At 37.1% G+C, this 27,012-nt stretch overlaps 1 protein-coding gene across 2 annotated transcripts in view; it reads left to right on the top strand.

Moving 5' to 3' along the window:
- LOC127658475 (ATP-dependent RNA helicase DHX15-like) overlaps positions 1 to 24,429 on the top strand; it is a 47,731-nt gene extending 23,302 nt beyond the window's left edge. Inside the window, exons 7-14 of one of the 2 annotated variants that reach the window (XM_052147805.1) lie at positions 8,549 to 8,635; positions 8,912 to 9,061; positions 10,203 to 10,311; positions 13,321 to 13,512; positions 14,769 to 14,891; positions 19,049 to 19,239; positions 22,093 to 22,262; positions 22,721 to 24,429. In XM_052147805.1, coding sequence (XP_052003765.1) covers positions 8,549 to 8,635; positions 8,912 to 9,061; positions 10,203 to 10,311; positions 13,321 to 13,512; positions 14,769 to 14,891; positions 19,049 to 19,239; positions 22,093 to 22,262; positions 22,721 to 22,838 — 1,140 coding nt within the window. In that variant the 3' untranslated portion in view covers positions 22,839 to 24,429. The remainder of the gene's footprint in view (positions 1 to 8,548; positions 8,636 to 8,911; positions 9,062 to 10,202; positions 10,312 to 13,320; positions 13,513 to 14,768; positions 14,892 to 19,048; positions 19,240 to 22,092; positions 22,263 to 22,720) is intronic. The other variant, XM_052147799.1, reaches the window with a different exon arrangement.
- Positions 24,430 to 27,012: the final 2,583 nt, after the last annotated feature.

The raw sequence follows: 27,012 nt of genomic DNA, 5'->3' as shown, positions 1-27,012 counted from the left end.
ACGCCACCACCACACTCCACCGAGTACCAGTACATTTGACAACACTAGTTCGAAACATGTTTGGCTGCTAAATTTAATATACGCATAGACAAAATACACCGTATGTCACCAGGAATTTGAGGACAGAGGATATGTTAAAATGAGGAGCACTTAACCAGCTGACCCTAACCAGCTGTTTTGAATGTGAACAATCTCTTCATGAAGTTGTCCTTCAAAATAAAAGCTCGGATTTAGAACACTTTGATTTAAGTGAACCACATAGCAATGCCCTGTGCAAGTTCATATTTTATTACAGTAATACTACACAATATTGCAGAATATATTGCTTTTTTTTATTATTATAATAATAATCATAATTAGGCATGTGCACGAGTAGTCAAATATCGTTCTGCAATAATTATTAGAATAGTAAAATTACTTTTCGAATTTTGTAAAATTGTGCTTTGCTGACCATATATACAGTGAGATGCATGTTAAATCCTGAACAGAAACTAAAACTGGCAGTTATAACAGAATGCACTGGGTGGCACTGATGAGTGCTGACAAGTTGATCACATTTCTCGAGCATACGGTTCTGTCAGTATGTTCAGAAGAAAAGCGGGTTATTGTGACAATGTGGCTTACTGTGATTAAGCTGGGTTCCTGTTTAAATGTACTGGATACGCTGTGTACACTACTCTTGTATATGTGCAGCTCGTCAGAAAGCAGTGTCCCCATAGCAGCGTAATCCCTTAATTGCTTCTGTAAACAACAAACATGGCATCCAAGAAAGACTATGCTAGCTGAGGTAAGGGACATTCCATCATTTAAACTGGTGTGTATAAATGAGTGTAGTTTACTGAGCACTTGGATATGCTTTTCTTAACAAAAACATGACATGGGATACAATATAAACATGATATCTATAATATGCTGAGTGTTTATAGTCGTCCTGTATGTAAATTCCGTCAGTCTACTTTAGTGGTTACTTTTTCTTCGTTTTGCGTGAGCTTAAATGCTTTCATTCTATTCTTTTTTTGTTTTCATGCATTACTTATATAGACCCACATGATATAAGCTTGTTTTGAATGTAATTAGAAATGTTTTTTTTGTAATGGTGACCACATTTTATGACACTTTTTTTCCTCATTAATTACCTTTTATTTAAATAATAGAATATAATTTTTTAAAATTTTTGTATAAGCTTAAATATTAGAATACCAAATTATTGATGAATGCCCATCCCTAAAAATAATAATAATCAATATATTACTATAATATTACAATAATATAATATTCAAGTGGACTGGGCTCCAAATAATTGTGATGAATAGTTGACTGAAACGTTACAAAATGGACAAAAACTGGTACCTTGTGGACAGGTACAATGCGAATACAAACAGTGTTGTTGTTTATAATTTATTCATTGTTTAATTGATTGTTTGTGGCTGAAGTGCCAAAATGTCCAAGTTTTGTTCTTTTTAATAACAGTACAATGAGTAGTAGTATTTTTATTGGCAGTAGAACATGGGCAAAACTTTATCAAATTTTGGTAAAAAATAATCACTTACTAGATTGTGTTTATAATAATAATCTCAATATGGCTTTTTGTCCAAATTGAGAATCCTTAACTCAAGGCTTTTGGCAGAGGGAAGAATGAGTAGTGAGGAATGGTAAAAATGTGTTTCCTTTTTTTACTCCCTTCCATATTTAGCCTGGTATAGCAATGACTCATAACATATGCTGCTTTTGTCAACATATGAGTCTTTTCTATAATTTTGGATAGGACAATTACTCATATCCTTTCACTTGAACAATTTGAAGCTGCAGTCTTTTTTTCTTAATCTTTTTTTGGATTTACAGCTTGCTTTAAGTCCCCCCGTTTTGGTTTCTGTCTCTCAACTTGAAAATGGTAATTTGCCATTTTTGCCATGTTGGCTGTGAAAGAATGAAATGTACTCCTAGATGCTCTGTCAGAGCACATTCACTTTAAAGTTTCTTTCATCCTTTACTCTTACCAGGGGGTTGTCTGTTTTATAGCAATTATGCAGACAGCAAACACTTTCTTTTGTTTTTGCGACTCCGATTTCATTGGTCTGTCTCTCAAACAAACCTGAAGATTGCATTGTGGAAACCACCTGGACGTCTGCATGACTGGCCAGAGATCTGACAGAATATCACATCTGATCATTGACTGAGTTTGCAAACATTTAGCTGAACATCTGATGAGGAGTTGATTAATGAGTCATCGCCCATGCCTTCCCTACAGAAAGCGCTCTGCTTGTCATTATCTCCGCCAAAGATTACTGACATCCTAATGAACTAATGCAACTGTCCACTGAACCAAACATTTCCACATACTTGTTCTCTCAGTTGATGGCTATATATGTAGCAATAACCAAGTCATTGCTACATGCTCAGTTTGTGTTTTGATTAACTGAACAGCATCAGTATCTGTCTGCTTCAAATATCAAGTATCTTCCTCTTCCTACCACTCAAACACTTCTCCACTGGGGCATTGTGTCAGTTCATCTCTCCCCTGACTACCATGTTTAAAGAATCTCTGGATTTTTCTGCAGTTTGATTACTAGTAAGCTAGGGCATAGGCTACTTCAGAAGTTCAAACATCAGCTGCTGTTTGCTTACAGTGTGCAAAAGAAAATGAAAGTGGTCACGGATTCCCAGGGCCTGGTGTGAATATGCTGGAACCCACGTAAAGCTAACACACTTCAACCAAACTGACAAGGCTTAGGTAAAATGGATAGATGAGGACAACAGTATGGTTTTGAATAGATAAGAACAGTGCTATGCTCCACCTCAGCTCACATTCACAATCTCAGACTGACATATAACCCCAAATGATGATCTTTTCCCAAGTATTTTCCATGGGGATCCGTTCAGGACCCAGATATTTTTTTGTGCTGTATTTGTCTTTTGGTGACTGCAAAGTACATAAAGATTGGCTCAGATTACCTTGTTAAAATGTCAGCGTTGCAGACCCTCATACATTAAACACTAAGCACATATGCCCCCTTTGACAGATGCGAGGGGACAGGGTGTGGATATGGTGTGTAAAGAGATCCACACCTGTGCAATCACATCCTTCTTCAGGACAAATTCAACAGCTGCTTTTGCACTACTGATGCATGGGTTTATTGGACAGCATTTAGCTTCAACATGTGACTCTTTCAGCAGTCATCACATATAGGGAAATTGAGGACAGTTGCAAATTTATACAGTAAAATTCTCGTTGGTCGTGGTTGTAGTGTTTATTGGGATTTGGCAGGAGCTCCCTTATGCAGACTGCACAAATAGTGGGTAAACTAAGAATTGAGGACTCCAAGGCTGTCATGCATGTTAACAACTCTATTAAACAATCCTTGAATAAATTCTTGCACTTACCATTAAGTAACACACTTTATTAGTTAATTACTATTTCCTGGGACTTAAAGTGGTCTTCCTCCATGGGGATTTTCAATATTTTTAATAAAGAACATGTTTCTTGTTCATTGCAAAAGTGTCATCTTTTGATTTGAAGGAAAGTAGGATGAATACTGTGCATTCCCGGACATACTTCATATGATAACATGGCCTTTGTCCTGTTACCCAAATATATGTCGTAACAACAACTGCAAAACGTAATTTAATCTAGTTTTGTTAAACAAGTACAGTTTAACCACAAGAGTCAACTGTCTTGGTATTAAAAAGTATAGCACTTACATTTCTGTGCTGTTATTGGATGGTAAAATGTCCAGAATCTTCAGAATCTCACTGGATGTAGTAGGTCATCTGGGTATTTCATGAATACTGTTTTATGAATACTGAGGATTCAGACATACTACTCGATTGATATACTCCTTTTGGCATACTATATAGTAGGAAAGTATGCATATTTGAGAAAAATTTTCAATGCATATCTTTTAAAATGAGTTTCTTAACTCCAAGTCATAAAACAAATATCTTGATTGGAAAGTTGGATATCTTGAAAGTTTTTTTTTTTTTTTTCCTCACTACAGCGCACTATAATGATGCCAATGTAGGAGGGCTGGAGTTAAGCAGTTTCCGCTCTTATTGGAAATAACACATATGGGCAATGGAAATTGCAGTAATGCTGATGAAATATATGTTTGGTTCAATACAGAAACTGACTACAGGAGCCATCTCAGCTTGTTTGCCACTATGTTGGGTCCATAGTCACTTTTAATTCAATACAGTGGAGGGGCTCCCTTTTCTATATGAATATTAAATGTGAGCAATTGAGTAATTTTTGTTTTTCAGGTCTACTGCTGTCATGGAGGAACAGTTTAAAGAGAATCTTGCAGAGCAAGTTAGTTACACTATAAACAATTTATAGCTAGCTATCCAAATAATAAAATATCTGGTTTAATGGCACTGACATTTAAAGGCAACTCTATTGACCCTTGAGTACAGAGGTTTGTTACAACTTACGCAAGAATTGCATTGGCTAAACATTCATGTCTGCATTTGCAACATTTACGTGCTGTGTTTTTTAGCCTTACAGTTGTATACTTGATCAACAATTCAGGTTGTCTTGCTGACTTCAAAGGCTTTAGTTTTCACTTGGTATGAGAAACTCACAGAAGAGCATCTTTAGAGAATTGAAACTGCACTTGTTCAAGTGTAATGTTGCCTGTATTAGCCTTGTTCGGTCAGCCCGCCAACTTTCTTCCAGACCACTTGCGAATGGATCATTGCCTCCTAAAAGATGCAATTTCTCAACACCTCATGCTTCAATGAGGATGACTACATACTCGTAATGCATTTAGTGTTTTTGCTATGCAACTCATTCCCATGGCACTTGCATTTTGATAATTTCCATGACTACCACTCTGGAACACATCTCATCTAAAAGGTCTTTCCCAGGTGGCCATATATTCTAAAAGTATGCAGACTGGTTCTGAACTACATTGTCTTTGTAAATGCTTTGGAGATCAATATCATTCAGTGGTCTGTTAGGAGCATGCTTTGTCGGCATGTGTCGTGGCCCCATGTCTCCAGATTCCAGATGGCTTTTTATTTTTCATTGAATTCTCCCTGCTTTCCGAAAAACACATAGGTAAAGGATTCTTTTCAGCAGCTGAATCAGACATACATTCATAAAAGTAATTAAGTACCTCAAAAGCATTATCCTTCATTTGCTGGACAATGCGGAATTACATGTATACATTTTCTTTTGCATTTCAAACAACATCAGAAAGTGTTTTGCTAAAGCTAGTGATTTTGAAAGTGATTTAGATTTCACTACCAACACCTGCTTGCCTGTTCCTAAGCTTATGATTTGTTTTGCACTGTTTTAAAAGGTTCATTGATGAAGTGGCACAAGTGGGACAGTTCACAATGTACAGATGCCATGAGTTTTTACAAAATGGCAGCAGCCACCAGCAGGCTCACGTTAGAGGCTTGCATTCCCTTTTGACCCTACGCAACAGAGCGACACATTTTGATTGCTGAATGTGGTTGTGGGCAGTAATAAACTCGTGTGTGTGTGGCAAGCGAGAGAAAGACATTATCTAGACTAAATTAAACTATCTAGATATAGAAAATGACTATTAATTTACATCTGTAAGGTACAGCATATTATTTGTGTTATTCTATTGCGTAAGAGCAACAAAAATAAACTATTTATAGGTGCAAGTTTTGTGGCTCATTCATACAAATTCTTGCTTGTGCTCCATGTGGCGGAAAGTACCACTTTGAGGCTAAATGTCTGAGCATGAAGGCAGATCCCTTAGTGCTGCAGATGTTAAAACTTTATTAAAGAATAGTACAAACAAAACTTTGAAACCAACCACAAGTGAATCAAATATTTGGCAATGTGTTAATGAAACTTGTGTGTCTGTGTTTCTCTCTCTCCCCCCTCCCCTCTCATACCTTTTTTGACGGGTGGGAATTGGAACTGGGACTGAAAAAATTGCATTGACCTCTACCTGTAGGTTGGACAAAATGTGAAATTTGCGGGCGGAATCTGGACAAAATTGGTCATGCATTTTGCGGGAGCTGGACAGAATGTCGCAAGAACGGGCAGGAGCAGGACTGAAAAATCCATCCAGCTCAGACCTTTAACTCACGTGCAAAGATCTTCTGTGACTCTTTTCCTCTGTATAGATGGCCTTACACTACTATATGAGTAAACCAAAATTATATGGATCAACTTTGCAGGCCCCTGCATTCTTTTTTCCTCTCCCAACTTGAACATGTTTCTCTTTCTGGCCATGAGCTTTTTTTGTGGCCCATTACTTTTCAGAGTAAACGTTGCAGCAGACTCTGATACTTTCCATTAGCTGAATGCAAATCTGACCGCTTAGGGTTTCCCCCTCTGCCCTTGTTCAGTTTTTCCTCATTCAAAATGATGCTGTAACATTCAATTTGCAGTTGCAGCTTCCAGATATCTAACTCGCCATCTTGCTTGCCTCAAGCCAGTTGATTAAAGACTGGTGTCCCAAATCCTAACTGTAGAGAGCTGCACTTGCTCTGTCTCTATCTTCTAGTCTTCAAATAAGTGACTTGCTTCAAATTCATGTTAGGTTGGTAAACCACACTTAAGCTGTTGATTTATGTATTTACAAAATTGACAGTTTTCCCTTTCAGTCTGTCAATTTTGTTGTATTGTTGGGCCCATGAAGTTAATTGTAATACATTGTACATGTATGATTGAGGGAATATTCCTGGTTCAATACAAGTTATGCTCAATCAACAGAATTTGTGGCATAATGTTGATAACCACAATTTTTTTTTTGATATCCCTCTTTTTCTTTAAGAAGCAAAAATCAAGGTTACAGTGAGGCACTTACAATGGAAGCTAATGGGGCTAATTTTTGAAAGGGGTTAAAGGCAGAAATGTGAAGCTTATGATTTGAAAAGCAATTACATTAATTCTATTATAATGTGTATTATGTGAGCTGTAACGTGCTTAAATAGTAAAAAAAAATTAATAAGTCGTTTTAGGGTCTACAGCATTTCGTCATCATGGCAAAAAAGGTCAGTAAGTGATTTCATCACACTTAAATCATGATAACATATTGTTTGTTTAGTGGCTGCACTTTTAAAACAGGGAGTAGTTCACGAGAATAGATTTGCCCCATTCACTTCCATTCTAAGTGCCTCACTATAACCCAGATGATTGCTTATTTTATTTTATTTTATTTTTATTTAAGAAAAGGATTTACAAGTCGAAATAAAAATTTTTTTGGTAATCAACATAATGGCACAAATCCTGTCAATTGAGCTAAACTTGTATTGAATCTGAAGTATAATTTTTTAAGAACATTGTTTTCTCACGCTCAAATAAACAATTTTGGGACTGTGATGGGTTGCCATTTAATGTCCACTGTAAAAATTGGATCCACTCTGGAAGCAAAACCAGTTTAGAACCACCGGTGCAGGCAATAGGGTCGTTTTTAATATAGCCTGCTCTCATCTGCTGCCTTACGAAGCAAACACCTCAGGGAACATGAATTATCTACATTCGATTTACTGTGTTTGTCCAGTGTGACGGTGTTTTCATAGAGATGATACAGAGCTGCAATCTGTTTGTACTCCAACCTTATTTCAAAGCTTTACCTGTCTTCACAGATTCTGTCATATCAGCATATCAAAGACAAGTCAACAGTCTCCATCTCAAAGACTCTTTAGTATGTCACTATACCGCACACGAAGAGCAGCCGTACTGTAAACAGGCGAGAAAGAGAGTGAAGGACCGGGACGTGGCATGAATTCTAATTTTTTTTAGAGGTGGGGGTCTCTAGGGAAAGAAAGATGGCTGCATGCTGTGCACAGACATGTATCTTGCCTCCAAAAAGTGCAGTGGTAATGTGTCTGGACGGGCTGCTCGGCGGAAAGCAGTCCGGCTCATCCTGCATACTCTCAATTCAACTTGATTGCAGCAACTGTTGCCTTTCTCCCCTGTTGGGTTGTATTAGTCTTCTATCCTGTGACAGCTTGCTGGAGTGTCTTTAAAGATTTAATTCCCACTGATTTCTGGTTTTTTTTTTCTTCTTTTTTTTTTTAATACTCCCCCACTTGCTACAGAACTTTATTTTAATTTGATTTTTGGTTTCGCCCTGAGCAGTGCATAACTTTCTAATGATTAATGAAGTGTAATAAGAAAATGACTCTGCTAGTGTAAACTGGGTTTAGCTTTTGCTCAGAACTCTGTGGTGTAATATGCGCAATAAAGAAGACACTTCTTGTCACTGTGCCAGAATAATTTTAGGAGTACTAATCTCTACTGATCTAATATGTTTTCTTAGGCAACTATTACTTGGGGTTAGTGATTTTAAACCTTAACCTTATATATTACACTGTGATGTATAACTTATTTGGCATCATTTGTGCTACGGAGATGAATGAGACCTGCAGTGCTATTATTTTTCCAAGCGATAATACTTCTGATTTTCACCTGGCAGATGATAAAATATGTCAGGGAGAAAAAAATAAATCACCACAACAAACACATTTTTACATGTCCAGAGTTTTATGTTTTAAAGGTGATACCAGCTCTCCGAGCAAATTTATCTCAATCATGATTTTATTGTTTCTACTCTCATAGGTTGTGGTTTCTACAAACATAGCTGAGACGTCCCTGACCATTGATGGCGTGGTGTTTGTAATTGATCCTGGCTTTGCCAAGCAAAAGGTTAGTCTTCTCCTCTCTGTCTCACTTGTCTAATCTCGCCCTATCATCTGTTTCCCTTTGCCTCTGAAATCCCTAGATAAACCCAGTGACGAGGCTCTGACAGCGACTTGAGATGGAAAAGCTAGTTATTTATTCTGTTGACATTTCCCTGGCCCAGCTGCCGCTGTCATACATGTAGTCCAGTCAGAGATGAAGGATGGCTTCACTTTGGCATATTGCTGTGGTGCATTGGTGTGTGCTTATTGTTCACACAGTTCTTTTTTATTTATTGCACAGGTGTATAACCCTCGCATTCGAGTTGAGTCGCTTCTCGTAACAGCTATTAGTAAGGCTTCAGCCCAGCAGAGAGCAGGCCGTGCTGGACGTACACGCCCAGGAAAGTGCTTCCGGCTCTACACCGAGAAGGCCTACAAGACTGAGATGCAGGTGAGTGAAATGTCCGTGAACCTGTTTAGAATTTTTTATACTCCAGTGACATTTAGTGTTTTTAGTTTGGTTCAATAATAGGTTGAGCAGTATATGGCCTTAGCGTTACTTGTGTTCTATGATCACGATCATTCAAGATTTTTTTCCTACCACATTTCTTGCACGAAGCTGACGGTTCACCACTATCCATCTAGGTTTTAATAATGCGTTGGACATTTCTTAACCCAATTCCAGTGATTTCAGCATTCTCCTTAGTTGTGGGCCAATAATTTCCCCCTTATAAAACATAGCAAAACATTTTCCAAGACCACGGGGATACGTCATCTGACATGGTTGTTTAAGAAATGAGAAGCTACACACCGCATCAGATAGGGTTAAAAGTATTGTTGCTAGCTGTAACATTAATAACTCCAATAATGATCCAATCATAGGCTCTTAAGTGTCTGCTTATTCATATCCAAACAGCGACTTTTTGTTTTGGTCAGACAAGTGTATGAATTACTCCTTTGTGATAATGTATTCAACATTTTATCATCAATATTTGATAACATATTTCTGATTGTTTTATTTTTTAGCATGCTTTTACTGTCTGACAGCATATTGTGTTCTTAACATCTAAGATATAAAATTTGATTATTCTTATAAACAAGCAAATGTAACCAAACAAGATGACTCATCTTGCACTACATAGATTTTTATCCAATCAAATGCTGTCTATAATAAGAATTTCTCTCCTGCAAATACCACCTCCAACAAACTAGCAAGTAGCAAACCATGGTTCATGACTGTGACATTAATTAAGCCTATTGGCTATCATAAAGAAGAGACGAGCCCTTTGATATATCCCACTCAGAATTTGTTTCAATAGGAAATACATCAAAATAGGAAAGAAAGCTATGCTCGTCAAGCCAATTCACAGGGACTTTAAAGTCTTGACTACAAAAAAAGCTATTAAACATTTAATGGGGTCTTTAAATATTCTCCATCTCTATGGACCTACAAAATAGCTCATTAAAAGCAGCAGCATTGGTTCACTTGACATATGAGAATGTGTTGGTGTGATTTGGAAAACCCCTTGAAAATAAATTTTCCATTTTCTTTCCATCTTTCTCTCTCTTTCTGTCCCCCTTTCTCATGAAAGGATAACACATACCCTGAGATTCTTAGGTCCAATTTGGGCTCTGTTGTGCTACAGCTCAAGAAGCTTGGTATTGATGACCTGGTGCACTTTGACTTCATGGACCCACCTGGTATGCAAAATTGCCTCAGAGGCGAATGTTTTTTCTTAATTTTGTATAATAGTCCCTGATAAATACACAATAACAGAATGACTAGAATATATCTGCTCTGCAGTGAGGCGGTAAATGTCCTCTCTTAAACAGGCTGGTATTTCAGAGTCAGACATTGCTTTTATCAAGCAATTGTTTTAAAGCAATATGGAGACCGATGTGGGCATTTATAAAACTGCATGATGGCCAGACTTATAATCGCTGAATAGCAACTTCTCTAAAGTTTCCATGTGATTGGCTCATCAGGTTTTCCAAAAGGCTCATGACTCGGTAGGCTGCCTAAAATGCTCTCTGCTTAAGACCATCTAACTATAGGCTTAAAATAATAAAGCATACATGAATGTAGGTCTGAGCAATAAATAAATATTATAAAAAATTTGTGTAGTTTTCTAAATTTGTATTTGTACTATTTTATAGTTTAGATTTCTTAAATCTAAACATAATTTTTCAACAATATAAACGTAAGAGGAAGTTGAATGTACAGTGAAAGTTATTTTACAGTATACTATTTAATATTTTTTGAGCCACTAATCCCACCTCTAACCCTAATAATTTCTTAACTATATTGTGGGTTCTCCCCACAATCATCATTTTAACTTTTTCCACAGGGGAAAAATCACTGTATAGCTTCTATATAGCCTGTAGTAAATTTAACCAAAATGTATAACAAATACCTCCTTTCAAAACAAAGAGAAAAAGTAAGTCTGGAATAAAAGATCAATACTTATTCTTAATAACAAACTGACCACTGCACTTTTGTTTGTTTTTTTTAATTAAGTTTACCTGACTCATTGATACAGACAGTCTTTCACCCTATTCAGCAAACCGCTCCAAACCTAAGGCAATGCAAATTTTCAGTTAACATGCAACTGGTCATTAGACCCAAACTCTCTAGAGACAAAGGTCAGTAATTGAATTTGTTGGTGTGTGTCCAGTGTTTATGCATTAAGTAGAGTTTCCTCCCTGTAATTGAATTAGTGGCGCTGCTGTTTGGAACTGCTTGCATGTCACATGAAAAATTAGCCTCCTTTGTCTTGAATTAAAAGTTAGTTGTTGTTCAGGGGACCACAGCCACAATAATTTCACTGCAGGCAACTGACTTTTGTCAGAGGGTGGTTCTCATAGACTTGCATTGAAGGATGGACCTAAGCTTTGCCTAGGAACTAGAATATCATAGACCGGGTTTGTACAAAGTACTTGGATTTGGCTTTTTTAATTTGAAGTCCTGCAAAACACTTTAGCCATTTTTACCAAGAGGTGCTGAAAAAGTGCTTGAATTATAGAAAATCGTAAAAGACATTGCTTAAATCATTTAATAAATTAAATGTTTTTATTTTTTGAAAACACTGACTGACCACTGCTGAAGCAGTTAGTGCAAAGACGCTTTCTCGTGACACCTGTTACTTTTGGCAGCGCTGTTCAGAATGGGCCGAGCATAATCAATTGTTGTTGGAGGATTTAAAAATGTATATATTTGATTCTGCTGTGGCAGATTTAACGAGTGTGAATCCATCGGTTGCAGCCATCGGTTTTAATAAAAAATTACTCTCCAGGGTGAAAAAATTAGGTGAGATATAAAACGTTTTGAGATTTGAATGCAGATCAATGGAGGATTCAGTTTTGTGAGCCATCTAGAACCCCCTTGTGTAAAGACAGCTTTGTTTCTTGTTGACAAACATGTCCTATGCTTTTTTTTAGTCATGAAAAAGCTTTTTAATAGCCAAAATAAAAATAATTAAAAGGCATAATTATATAACCTAACCATTAATGATATGAAATGGCTTAACTCTGTTTTGCAAATGTTTTAGAAAATATATTTGAATTTGTCAATTGCCTGGAAAAGAAAAAATCCTTGTCCCCTTCATCTGGTACACCACTTTAATGACATGTAAAGTTATTAATGTATTTATTCTGTTCTTATTTTTAATACAAGCATTAGTGCAGAAAAGAAAAATTAAATTATTATAAATAATTTTAAAAGAATGTCCCTTTCATGGCATAGGTGTTACCAATGATAAAACCTTTTATTTATGTTTTAACAATTTGTACTTAATTTTTTTTTAAATACAAAAAGTTGTGGAAAATAAGGTTTACGGTCAAAGTTCAGAGGCTGCTTAAATAAGCATATAGTGGTTTTCCCATCATGTTATTAATTCACATTTTAACTAAGATTTTCACACAAAAATATTTGGTGGTGTCCCCCTTTGAACCCTCAAAATGTAGTGTTGTAACCCATTGAACCCTCATTAGTGTTAACTTGCTTAATTTGTGAAATAAAACAAAAAAAATTAAAGAGCAACAGCCAAGTTTTCCTTTTTGAATAAAAATGAATGTCAATATGTTACAAAACGTTTACCCTCAGCATTTATAGGCAAAAACTGAATGGAAAATTTCAATATTTTGTAAGTTGGAAAGTCCAAACATTTTTGAGTGACCCATTTGCAATTTCATTTTTGTTTTGCTGTTTATGGACCCAGTTATTCGCTTTTGCTGAAAAGTACGTTTTAAGGGATCACGCTACAATTGCAAATCAATTTCGTCATGAATGATCCAAGAATTGTTACTGTGAAATGTGTAAAGATGCACAATGCACATTGAGATATGTAGTATTTGTAATAAGTGGTTTTATAAAAATAAATTAACTGAATTAATAAAATATTTTTATTTAAAATGAACAAATGTTTTTTTTTTTAATGACATCTCGAGCATATTCTTGAAAACAAATGTAAATGTGCTTGAAACGTTTTCGAAAGTCTTTGAATTTAACTTTGAAGCATCTGTTCGAACCCTGCATAGAGAAGTTGGTTCTTTTGACTTCATCCAGGAAGCAACTACACAAAACCCATTAGAAACCAGCTACAATACCCTAACATGGTTCCAGAAAGTTTTGCACAGGTTTGGTTTTAATTATATCATTTTAAAATATTCTCTTTTTTTATCTTTGTGAATATTGGCTATCCCTTTTGCTAGCTCCTGAGACGCTAATGCGAGCTCTGGAGCTATTGAACTATTTGGCTGCGCTGAATGACGACGGTGACCTGACAGAGCTGGGCTCCATGATGGCGGAGTACCCTCTCGACCCCCAGCTCGCCAAGATGGTTATCGCTAGCTGTGAATTCAACTGCTCAAATGAGATCCTCTCCATTACCGCAATGTTATCAGGTAATGCATGCTCACATAGTCACACATGTCCCCTGCATGATCTAAGACACTGGTTCTCAACCCAATTCTTTTTGAAGCTTTAGGAACTACATTTATATATTATAGGCCTATATTTTAATTTTCAGCTTAAGTTTTTAGCATATTAATTAAAACCATTTTTATTTAACTTGCTTTAAATTGCAAGTCATCTTGAGGTCCCCTTAGAAGTGTGCTGAGGCCCATGGTGGGCCAGCCCCTTGGTTGAGAACCACTGATCTAAGAGTTCTCCAAGTACAGCTATATAGTTTAATTTAATGGATCTTATAATTTCAGTTCTTTGTACCTCAAGTACATTTGTTCAATTGGCAGTGTCTAAAATTGTTCAAGACAAAACAAGCAACTTGTTAAAGTAAAGACTCCTGTTTTAATATCTACTTTAAATATTAAATTCAAATATTTCAAGCTGTTCAAACCATTATTCTGTTACAAGGTTATCATAATGGTTACAAGACCACGAATGCAGGTGGTTTGCTTATGCATTTATCTACTTTGCTGATAGCATTATCTAGAATGACTCTCTAAAGAAGTACTCACAAAGAGGCAAGATGCATCATTTTATGTGTTGCCAAATCACAATGGTGCTTGTTAATGTATGTAATGCTGAGGGGTGGGGGAGAGTAGGAAATTAGTTATTAGTGCTTAAGATCTCATTTTCTAGCACTTCAGAGGTTCTGACTTTGCTGGTCAGCTCTGAGCTTTTCCAAGACATTCATACTCAGATTGGAGTCAGATTAGAGACTTGGACATACCATGTTATGCCCTTGAGTTCCATTATCACCTAAACTCCATGACAATCGATCCACACAGCCTTTCCAGTTCATTATGTCGACAGCATGTATTGTAAATGAGCATATGCAGCAATGTCAATCAGGTTTGGCTGTGCTAGTAGATGATCAAATAACTGGGACAGCTCAGACAGATGAGACAGTATGTATATGAATGAAGATCAGTTAAGTAAACTCGCCTGATTTAGGATGGTCCCCCAGAACGTCAGACCACAGGTTTTACTTAATTTTCCAAGCTACCATTCCTCTCTTCCAGAATGGCAATTCAAAAGCAGAGAGAAGCAGCTCTTCCCCCCACCCCCTCCTACCTTTTGGTGTAGCGTACCCTGTGCCGTGCTCTAGCCTCAGAACTAGGCCTTGTGTCCTGTCTGGGTGAATGCTTGACTCATCCCTATGGGCGGCTATGTTGGGGCCCATACCAACCTTGTTTAGTCCCACAGTGCTTTGTGCGCCCCACCGAAGCCAAGAAGGCTGCTGACGAGTCCAAAATGAGGTTTGCCCACATTGACGGGGACCACCTGACCTTGCTCAACGTCTACCATGCCTTCAAACAAAGTATGTATGCAATACACACACTTACTCACTCAAATTATATTTTGTGCTGCTCCAAAGTGATTCCCTTCCCCTATTTTTAATTAGCCTAATTACCTAAATATATTATGACTAATTTCAGGTTGTTTTTGTAGGTGACCAAAAATCTTTATTTGTTTCATCAAAATCAGTGCCTGCGAGGCAACATGTTAAAAGCTGTTCAAAAGAGGCGAGCGACTCTGGAAGCACAGCAACTTATAGTGTGCAATACATTTCACAATATATCAACTTCTGTATTTTTTGTATTGATCCCGCAAGTTTCTTTTTTCTTCATGCATTCAGCTAAATAAAACATAAATTTAAGTGATAATTTTTTTGGCGCAAAACTCTTGTCATTGTTGCACTTGGGGCTGTAGGATATATAACATTTTCATGATAAATTTGCTGATACAGAATAAAGCAGCAGGTGATTTTAATGTGCTTTTTATTCAGTTGTTAGTTTTGCAATCAGCGTAAATGCCTTGTTGATGAGAGAGGTCAACAGAGAGTGGCCAGACTGGTTCGATCAGACAAAGTCTACGGATAACCACTCTGTACAATTGTGTTGAGAAGAACAGCATCTCAGAATGCTATTCTGATATGCGGGTTGGCGCTGTTTGGCGGCACGAGGGGGACCTACACAATATTAGGCAGGTGGTTTTAATGTTGTGTCTGATCGGTGTATAGTGTCAAATTTCAGCACTTTCAAAATCTACGATTTTAAAAGATGTAATCAGGATTATTTGCATAATTTTTTAGTTAATCACAATTTAAAAATGTAATCGACTGTCAGCACTAAATGTGATTTTTTATTTTTTTTTGTATTTTACCCCTTGTATTAAACATTTTGGATCTACTTTGCTACAGTGTTTTTTGATTGAAAGGATGTTTCCTGTTTCAACCTAAAATCACCCTTTTTAGCAATTTTAGACCAAAAACAAAAATATACTAAGCCAACATCTGAATTTCTTCAAGCTTTCATTTTGTAGATTTAGTTTAGTACAAAAAGTATTATATTTGTCTGTACACTTAATTTAGCAATTCAGATATGTTTAGATGTATGCTTGCTAACCCGATTTTAATATCTACAGTTGAAGTCAGAAGTTTACATACACTTATGGTGCTTTCAGACCAGAGGTGTCGAGAGCGTCAAATCAACCGGAAGTCATACATTTTCTATGGCAGGGCGCGTCTTGGGCGGTGTGGGCGTCAGATGAAAGTTCAAGTGTGGGCAACATTATGGTAATGAGCTTTGACGTGGTTCAGCAGCAACCTATTGGAGTATAGAAGTGCTCCGCTCTAGCGAAGTCTGGAGAACACAACCGTGTAAACTTTGGTTCCCACTAAACATTAGTTCCGAAGACAAAAATGGAGGAGAAACTGATTATTGCTGTGGTGGGTTTTCCCATAATATTTGCTCTGTCCCTGTTTGCTTACAGGGATATATATATATAAAAACGATGCATGGGCAAAGGTTGTCTGAAATTGTTTGATGAAGTGGATATTATGGTTTATATAATAATGTATTAAAAGATTTCATGAGGATATACGCTACTTGTGATATGACGGCAAAAAGATACCGGTCGACATGTCTGGATGTTTTGTGTCCCCTATTTCAACTACATCAGAGCATCCACGAATCTTCCATAGCGTTGTTGGCAGGGCAGCCAGAGCTAATTTTGATGCTCTCGCCACCTCTGGTCTGAACTCACGGTTAGGTTGAAGTCATTATAACTCATTTTTTAACCACAGATTTCATATTAGCAAACTAAATTTGGTCGTTTAGGACATCTACTTTGTGCATGTTAAGTAATTTTTACAACAATTGTTTACAGACAGATTGTTTCAATTTTAATTGACTATATCACAATTAGGGCTGGGCGATGTCTTAAATTCTATCGCTATATTTTTCTGCCTATTAAAGATATTCGATAAATATCTCAATAATGATGTATTTGCTCTAAAATGGCTCAAAAGTGTTGGGGCAAAAGGAAACATAATTTCATCCAAACAGCCATTGTAGCTAAGTAGATTCATTATTTTAAAAATTCAGTCCTTTTCATTGATATGCACTTTATATTTATATTTCATACACAATGATAGCTTAATAAAAAAGCATTATTTACCTTCAAATGTTTTTACTGTGCAAAGCTACTTCACTGACTTATTTTTGAAACCTCAGTTTAATGTTGCGTAATGCTAAATTTTTACTGTTGGACACGTCAGGTTGATTATTATAAAATAATGCTTAATTATCATTCTGATTATTATATTTGTGTTATACAAAAGGAATATCTTTCTGTCTTGTTTACTTCATCTTCACCTGGGGTTTTTTTTTTTATACCCAAAGTGCTGCAGCATTTACTTCAACTTTACAACAAGCTTTTATTTCAACACAGAAAAGGCAGTAGACCTTTTTCACACTCTTTGGTACACGTGTATGTAAAGTAAATGTTTTGCAGGGTAAACTTCGACAGCGGTGAATGGGAGATCACAGCAAATATTATTTTCACTAAGACCAAAAGAAAAAAATCCACTTATGTTTGAATGACTTTCCAGAAGAGAAAAAAATAGAGAGCAGTAGATTAAAAGGATTAAGCCATTTTGATGTTATTTTGTTTAATTTTGCAGCCCTGAACGATCGTGACATTAGTCTACTGATGTGCTATATTAAACTTAATGGCCAAATGAAAGCAAATTAAATTAATCACGATATTGGTCAATTTTACATTGTCAGCAATATTATCTTGATTATATTGTTAATATTCTCTATATATCGCCCAGCCCCAATTACAATTCAAGTGGGTTAGAAGTTTGCATACACTTTAACGTAAACGGTGCCTTTAAGCATCTTGGAAAATTCCAGAAAATTATGCCAAGCCTAATTTAGATTATGATAGGCTAATTGGAGGTATACCTGTGGATGTATTTTAAGACATACCTTCAAACTCAATGCCTCTTTGCTTGACATCATGGTAAAGTCAAAAGAAATCAGCCAAGACCTCCACAAGTCTGGTTCATCCTTGGTAGCAATTTCCAAATGCCTGAAGGTACTACATTTATCTGTACAAACAATAGTACATAAGGGATACAATGGGACCTTGCAGCCATCATACTGCTCCGGAAGGAGACACATTCTGTCTCTTAGAGATGAATGTAGTTTGGTGCAAAAATTGCTAATCAACCAACTGCAAATTACTTTGTGAAGATTCTGGAGGAAACAGGTAGACAAGTATCTATATCCACAGTAAATCAGCTATATCAACATAACCTGAAAGGCTGCTCAGCAAGGAAGAAGCCAGTTTGCAAGTGTACATGGGGACAAATGTCTTACTTTTTGGAGAAATTTCCTCTGGTCTGATGAATGTAACTGTTTGTTCGTAATGACCATCGTTATGTTTGGAGGAAAAAGGATGAGGCTTGCAAGACGTAGAACACCATCCCAACCTGTAGTGTGGGGGTTGCAGCATCATGTTGTGGGGATGCTTTGCTGCAGGAGGGACTGGGGCACTTCACAAAACAGATGGCATCATGAGGAAGGAAACAACATCTCACGACATCAGCCAGGAAGTTAAAGCTGTCGCAAATAGGTCTTCCAAATGGACAATAACTCCAAGCGAACCTCCAAAGTTGTGGCAAAATGGCTTGAGAACAATGTCAAGATATTGGAGTGGCCATCACAAAGCCCTGACCTCAATCCGATAGAAAATTTGTGGGCTGAACTGAAAAAGTGTGTACGAGCAAGGAGGCCTACAAACTTGACACAGTTACACCAGGCCTGTCTGTCGGAATGGGACAAAATTCCAGCAACTTATTGTGAGAAGCTTGTGGAAGGCTATCCAAAACGTTTAACCCAAGTTAAACAATTTAAAGGCAATTTTACCAAATACTAATAAAGTGTATGTAAACTTCTGACCCACTGGGAGTGTGACGAAGAAATACAAACTGAAATAAATTATTCTCTCTACTATTATGCTGACATTTCACATTCTTAAAATAAAGTAGTGATTATAACTGACCTAAGACAAGGAATGTTTTCTACGATTAAATGTCAGGAATTGGGAAAAACTTGGGAGTTTAAATGTATTTGGCTAATGTGTATGTGAACTTCTGACTTCAACTGTAACTCTTCTTGTTCTAAGACCATGAGTCTGTGCAGTGGTGCTATGATAACTTCGTTAACTACCGCTCACTGATGTCGGCTGATAATGTGCGGCAGCAGCTCTCTCGCATCATGGACCGCTTCAACCTGCCACGTCGCAGCACAGAGTTCACCAGCCGAGACTACTACATCAACATCCGTCGTGCCCTTGTCACAGGCTTCTTCATGCAGGTGTGTGTCGTAGTGTTTGTCGATGTCTGTGTTATCTGTATATTTCCATTAGAGTAAAAATAGACAAAATTACTGGGCATATTATGTCTAAAGTGTAAGATGCTTGATACTAAATTCTTGTTCATAGAACTGTTGTAAAAAAATCGATATAATTGTGCTTGAATATTTTATATTATTTTTGTTTAATGACCAGAGAACAAAACACTCCCTTAAAATTAGTTTGTAAGAGCTGCTTCAAGTTTTGCCAATGTTTTGATGGCCAAGTTGTTTTAAATATCTATAATGTTTTCAGATTCTACAGAAGGCGATTGTGGGTATCACTGCATAATATTGCTTAAACACCCACTGAGCATTATTTTCTTAAATTATATCGTCCATTGGTTTCTTTGCCTTTCCTCTTATTATCCTGTTAAAGTTTCCCCAGCCCAGAGGCTTTAAACATAATGTGTTGGCACTTCAACAGAAAGCCATGTGGATGTGGCCGTGAGGGCCATTTTAACAGATCTTGATAAATGCACGTTGACTATGGGTATCCTTTTAGTCTCTGAATAATACTATGTAGCATTTGCCCGAAGACACAGAACTATGAGACTTTACAAAACCTTATAAATTGAATGGCATCTAATAGTGTTGGATTCTGATTGGTTAATACAAATGCAAATCTACAGGCTCTGTGCTAAAAAGTAACAGCTGTGACGCAAAACACCTGTTCACCATATTGCTGCTCATCAACCATAGAGGCCAACTATTAACTTTGTTTACATGTCAGGGACTCTTATGTTCTAGTGGAAAGATGGCACACACTTGAATAAAATAGCATTTATCAGCATTAATAACTTTTGGTACACTGCCTGACCAAATAATTTTATGTTTGGATTTAAATTGGCAGACACTTGTGAGCCTTTATTGCATTGATTAATATATTTCAGTTGGCAACAGTTCTTTTAATCCTAACTGATGCAGTGTGTAGGTTCTCATTTCTTAAACAACCATGTCAGAATACATATCCCATGGTCGTGGAAAAAAATGTTACTGTGTTTCAGAAGGGGCAAAGTATTGGCCTGCATAAAGCAACAACAAAAAAAAAAACAACTAAAGAGATTGCTGAAATTACTGGAGTTGGCTTAAGAACTGTCAGGTTCATTAATAAAACCTGGAAGGATAGTGGTGAACCATCACCCAGAAGAAATGTGGTCCGAGATCACAAACGCTTGGAAGTCGCATCTTAAAAAATCAACTGTAGAACTAACAGCTATGTTTAAAAGTGAAAGTATGAGCATTTCCACGCACAATTCGACGAGAATTTACAGGATTGGGACTAAACAGCTGTGTGGCCATAAGAAAGCCACTTGCTAACAAGTGACAGGAAGGAAAAAATCATCTTCAGTTTGTTAGGGAGCATAAAGATTGGAATGTTGAGCAATGGAAAAAGGTAATGTGGTCTGAGGAGTCCAGATTTACCCTATTCCAAAGTGATGGGTACATCAAGGTAAGCACATGAACTGAGGCACCCATCATGCATAGTGCCCCCTGTACAAGCCTCTGGAGGCAGTGTTATGATCTGGGGTTGCTTCAGTTGGTCAGGTCTAGACTCAGCAACGTTATGCGGCTGAGTCTAGACAAGTCAGCTGTCTACCTGAATGTACTAAATGACCAGGTGATCCCATCAATGGATTTTTTCTTCCCTGACGGCACAGGCATATTCCAGGATGACAATGATTCATCGGGCTAAAATAGTGAATGAGTGGTTCAGGGAGCATGAGGAATCATTTTCACACATGCATTGGCCACCACAGATTCCTGACTTTAACCTTTTAATGTGCTGGAGAAGACTTTACAGAGTGGTCCAACTCTCCCGTCATCAAAACATGATCTCTGCCAAAAATGAATGCAACTCTGGACAGAAATAAATGTTGTCGAAACAATGCCACAATTAATGCGCGCCGTAATCAAAGCTAAAGGCAACAGAATATTAGAGTATGCAACTTTTTTGGCCAGGCAGTGCACATTTAGCACTGTGAACGTCCAGATAGTAAACGCTCATTAAAACCATTTTTCACATTTTCTGATATCTGCTTGCACTGTCCAACAGTATATGTTCATGCACTACAGGAGATTTGTTTAATATTTTTCTGAAAGTCAAGAAAATTCCCACCACAGTGTCATTCCACCACATCTCAAAAATGTCTAATCCTGTATTGTTTATTTCTGTAAACTTTTTAATGTTAAAATTGTCCTTCGGTATATTTATTCTGTAATAAGCCGCTTATCTTTTTGTTTAAAGGCCTTATGTTTAGCCCATTAGTTTTCTAGTTCTAAGCTTTAATAGAACTAATCTAAAATACAACTAGTTTTAGACTAGAACTGGAGTTCTCCCTTTTATTCTCCTCCCAGAATTAAAAGGTGCTCTTTCTGTTGGGAATAGAGAATCACTCAAGCTTGCTAATGTAATGCATGGCTTTCCATCAAAGTGCGACCATTTAAATGCAGACTGAGAAATCAAGCCAATTTTCGTCCTGCGTAGGGAAAATAAATGACATTTTTATCGAGTCTGTCTCCTGGAGGTGGTACCTGAAACAAGTGACCTGACTAGTTTAATTACTACATTAATATTGAAATATTTGTCAACATTAACCTTTACTAGCAAGACAAATTTATGCCTTAGTGTACGAATTACTGGGTGCTTTATTGCCAATGTCTCTGTTTGCTTTGGGCTTTTATTGAGACTGATTGCCCAGGTTAATCTCGACATCCGTACGCCGCATGTTTAAGTGTCTGAGGAAATGGTTGTGTGTGCACATTTAGTTTGCTTGTGGTTGATTTATTTGTCATTTGCGTCTATGTTTTTATCAGGTTGCTCACCTGGAGCGCACCGGGCACTATCTGACGGTGAAGGACAACCAGGTGGTCCAGTTGCACCCGTCTACTGTACTGGACCACAAGCCTGAGTGGGTTCTCTACAACGAGTTTGTGCTGACCACCAAGAACTATATCCGCACCTGCACTGATATAAAACCTGAATGGTAAGCTAAAACATCCACATTCAAAGATAGCATTTGTCTGTGCTTGTCCAAGCTGAAGTGTGTAAATACAAATAGAATTGCAAAAATAATCACCACTGTAATATAGATTCCAGAAACTCCCCCGTCTTACATTGGTTGTACAAACAGATAGTTCCGCCCCAAACTCACAACACTGGTTTAGCCAACATTGTGTTGGCAGTCTGGACAGACTGCTCAAACAAACTGAAGAATGTTTTGATTTCGCCATGGAACAACCACATTGTTTACACTTTTAGGTGAATTCAACATACAAACGGCTTAATTTATAGTTATTCTGAATGTTGAGGGGGATAGGAGGGAATTTTAACATAGGAAAAATTACATGCATGAGCTTTAAGAGAATGCCTCTGTTTGCAAAGAGAGAAAAAAGTCAAAAACAATGTGTCTAAACATTCTGTACTTATCTTTTCATCCTCTAGGTTGGTGAAAATTGCTCCACAATACTATGAAATGGGTAACTTCCCTCAGTGCGAGGCTAAGAGGCAATTGGAGCGCATCGTTGCTAAACTTCAAACGAAGGAATACTCTCAATACTGAATCTAATCAATGGTTTAAGGACGATACACGTTTTGAATTCAGTATACGCTGTGCAATGCTTCTTTGAGCTCTGAAGTTGTACATCGTCACGCATCATTCAACATTAGATTTCTGTCTGTTTTCTCTGTTTTGATTTATTGTTGAGATATAATTATTTTTTTGTAACTCTCTTGCTCTCATCAGCTTCTGTGTTTCTGCTCCTGAAAATAGCATATTGTTAAATTGTCACACTTTTAAGGATTGGTTGGGAGAAAATGCTTAACGGGGATACCACCATCAATTTGTTTTTTTTTTTGTTTTTTTGCATGAGCATTCATTTGGATGTTGACATTCCTTATTGACATTGATAATTTACTGCTGTGTTATTGATTAGAGAAATCTGTTTATTCTGTAAAGGAGCTTTTACTTCAATAAAAAAAAAAACACTATTAGCCATGGTTAAGCCTTACTGTTAATGTGTACTGTTTTTGCTGAAATTCTTTATAATTTCTTATTAAAACTTTTTAGGGCCATGTTCTTTTTTTCTAATATTGAAATAATAAAAGTATCAATTAAGAAAACAAATGGTCATGAGAGAAAAATACAAACCATACAATTATGCCGTATTGCAGCACACATCATTTTCAGCAATTGCTCATGAGTAGGACAGAAATTGCCCAAATACACTCTCGGCTTCGTAGTTAGAGGATTAAGCAAATATAACAAAACAAAGCAAACACTTGGCTCCTCAGTCTTCAAAATGACTTTGTGCAAAAGTCACCCAAACCTTTGATTAAAATACAGAAAATAGAAGGAAGAATACATGCAGTACACCAGATCATATTGGACCATTGAAATAGATCTGATTGGTTAGAAAGGTAAAATCGTCTTTATTGAATAGATTGTCTTTCCCTCAGAAATGGCTAGTTTGATTTACAAGTTTTAACATTGTGATCTGCATAACAACACCGCATTCTGTTGTTGAGGTTGCTTGATTAATGCAGGTCTCTGATAAGAGGGAGGAAAACAGGTGTGCTCTCTTGTTTTGCACAGACCACTGCTAATGATTTTCTTTTGTTTCTTATTATTTTATTTGGTTTCATTGCATATTAGGCTTTGCAAAAGGTTTGGATATGATTCCCTAAGGTGAATGACAAAATGATGCTTCCACCAGCTACTGTATGGCTTGTAAATTGTTGTTATCTGTATATAACATTTTATAATGTAATTTAATTTAGACCATAATGTTTATTAATGACACGTGTTTATTAGAAGGACATCGAAGGGGAGCTCTGCCTAGCAACGATTTCTAAATGTGCTTCGATCTGTTTTATAATAAATGGGCGAAGTACAATAGTCATCTTTGTTAGCTTTGAAACTTGGGCTGTCATTTTTATATGTTAACTTCTGAGTATAATTGCATGTTTAATGTCATTCATTTTTAATGCGTTTATCCAATGTGGCATTGCGACCGTTTCGTTCTGTTCCATCTGATCTCAAAAGACTGTGTAAGAGTTGTAGGTAGTATCTTTGTTAAAGCACCTCCATTTGTGTCCATGTTTGATACTCTCGTGCAAAAATATGGTATCCAGGATGGAGAAAAACCTTTTAATAAATCTAAACAAATCAATCTTGATTGTACAAGAAAAGTCATTTATGGTCTTTGTATGGAGGTATTTAACCATAAAAGCTCCAACAAATCTGAAATATCACCTGTAAGTAAAACCCGTTTTCAATACAAGTGCAAAATGTTTATGAGAAGACTGAGGACTACTGTGTAATCCGTAAAACATTATTGGTACATGTTCTCTTTGTTTCTAAAATAACTGAATGGAGTAATATGTTCATTACAAAACAATATTGATTATTTTATCTCTTTAAAATGTATTTTTGCTGCCGCCTGCAATTTTTCACTCCTAAATTTAAAAGTTCACCTTACAGTGGACGAATTGCGGAAAACTTTGTTTCGTTTGACCAAAAAAACCCAAATAAGATTCCAATAATTCATAAGTAATACTGAATATGTTTACAATCTTCTGATGAACATATTTTGAAGTAAACATGTATTAGCATGTAATTCTGGTTCTGTTTGCTCTATCTCCCTGCAAAAAGTATTTATTTCATTCCTCTAGATAGAAGCAAGTACTAGGAAAAAGATTGTTTTCTCTATCACCTTCCATCACAATATACAGATCTGAAAGTTAGGTTGCGCTCTTATGCAGAAAAGCGCTCATACCATAGACATATAATCAGTATTGGATGGCACGCATGTTCCCCACAAAATAATTTAATCTAGTGGTCATTGGATTGGAAAGCATTGCGATGATGTATAACATCAATAGTTGATCAAATTCTGCCAATGATTTATTTATTATGCTTTTTATACTGGACAACTTTTTTTTTCATGACATCTGAGATATAACATTGGACCTTTTAAACAAGCAAGCTCACAGACAAGTAAACAATGGCTCATTGTAAATAAAACAGACTAAGGTAAGAGTTGATGTAGAGTGTGTGGCTATTTGGGGCTTACGGAAGCAGTAATAATGGCAGACATGAGACATTTTTCTTTGTTGTCTTAAAGAGATCACATTTCATTGTGTGATTCTTTTGATGATAATTCGATCTGTGGTGTTAGGACAACAAAATAATGTAGAGTCGCATTCCTGAAAATGAGAGCTTTCATTTGATATATGACTTGCATACAGTGGGTACGGAAAGTATTCAGACCCCCTTAAATTTTTCACTCTTTGTTATATTGCAGCCATTTGCTAAAATCATTTAAGTTCATTTTTTTTCCTCATTATTGTACACACAGCACCCCATATTGACAGAAAAACACAGAATTGTTGACATTTTTGCACATTTATTAAAAAAGAAAAACTGAAATATCACATGGTCCTAAGTATTCAGACCCTTTGCTGTGACACTAATATATTTAACTCAGGTGCTGTCCATTTCTTCTGATCATCCTTGAGATGGTTCTACACTTTCAATTGAGTCCAGCTGTGTTTGATTATACTGATTGGACTTGATTAGGAAAGCCACACACCTGTCTATATAAGACCTTACAGCTCACAGCGCATGTCAGAGCAAATGAGAATCATGAGGACAAAGGAACTGCCTGAAGAGCTCAGAGACAGAATTGTGGCAAGGCACAGATCTGGCCAAGGTTACAAAAAAATTCTGCAGCCCTTAAGGTTCATAAGAGCACAGTGGCCTCCATAATCCTTAAATGGAAGATGTTTGGGGTGACCAGAACCCTTCCTAGAGCTGGCCATCCGGCCAAACTGAGCTATCGGGGGAGAAGAGCCTTGGTGAGAGAGGTAAAGAAGAGCCCAAAGATCACTGTGGCTGAGCTCCAGAGATGCAGTCGGGAGATGGGAGAAAGTTGTAGTAAGTCAACCATCACTGCAGCCATCCACCAGTCGGGGCTTTATGGCAGAGTGGCCCGACGGAAGCCTCTCCTCAGTGCAAGACACATGAAAGCCTGCATGGAGTTTGCTAAAAAAACACCTGAAGGACTCCAAGATGGTGATAAATAAGATTCTCTGGTCTGATGAGACCAAGATAGAACTTTTGGCCTTAATTCTAAGCGGTATGTGTGGAGAAAACCAGGCACTGCTCATCACCTGTCCAATACAGTCTCAACAGTGAAGCATGGTGGTGGCAGCATCATGCTGTGGGGGTGTTTTTCAGCTGCAGGGACAGGACGACTGGTTGCAATCGAGGGAAAGATGAATGCGGCCAAGTACAGGGATATCCTGGACGAAAACCTTCTCCAGAGTGCTCTGGACCTCAGACTGGGCCGAAGGTTCACCTTCCAACAAGACAATGACCCTAAGCACACCGCTAAAATAACGAAGGAGTGGCTTCACAACAACTCCGTGACTGTTCTTGAATGGCCCAGCCAGAGCCCTGACTTAAACCCAATTGAGCATCTCTGGAGAGACCTGAAAATGGCTGTCCACCAACGTTTACCATCCAACCTGAAAGAACTGGAGAGGATCTGCAAGGAGGAATGGCAGAGGATACCCAAATCCAGATGTAAAAACTTGTTGCATCTTTCCCAAAAAGACTCATGGCTGTATTAAATCAAAAGGGTGCTTCTGCTAAATACTGAACAAAGGGTCTGAATACTTAGGACCATGTGATATTTCAGTTTTTCTTTTTTAATAAATGTGCAAAAATGTCA

The sequence above is a fragment of the Xyrauchen texanus genome, chromosome 2 (assembly GCF_025860055.1).
Source record: "Xyrauchen texanus isolate HMW12.3.18 chromosome 2, RBS_HiC_50CHRs, whole genome shotgun sequence".
NCBI lineage: Eukaryota > Metazoa > Chordata > Actinopteri > Cypriniformes > Catostomidae > Xyrauchen > Xyrauchen texanus.
The sequence above is the reverse complement of the archived record's forward strand: the minus strand, read 5'-3'. Positions and strand labels throughout refer to the sequence as shown.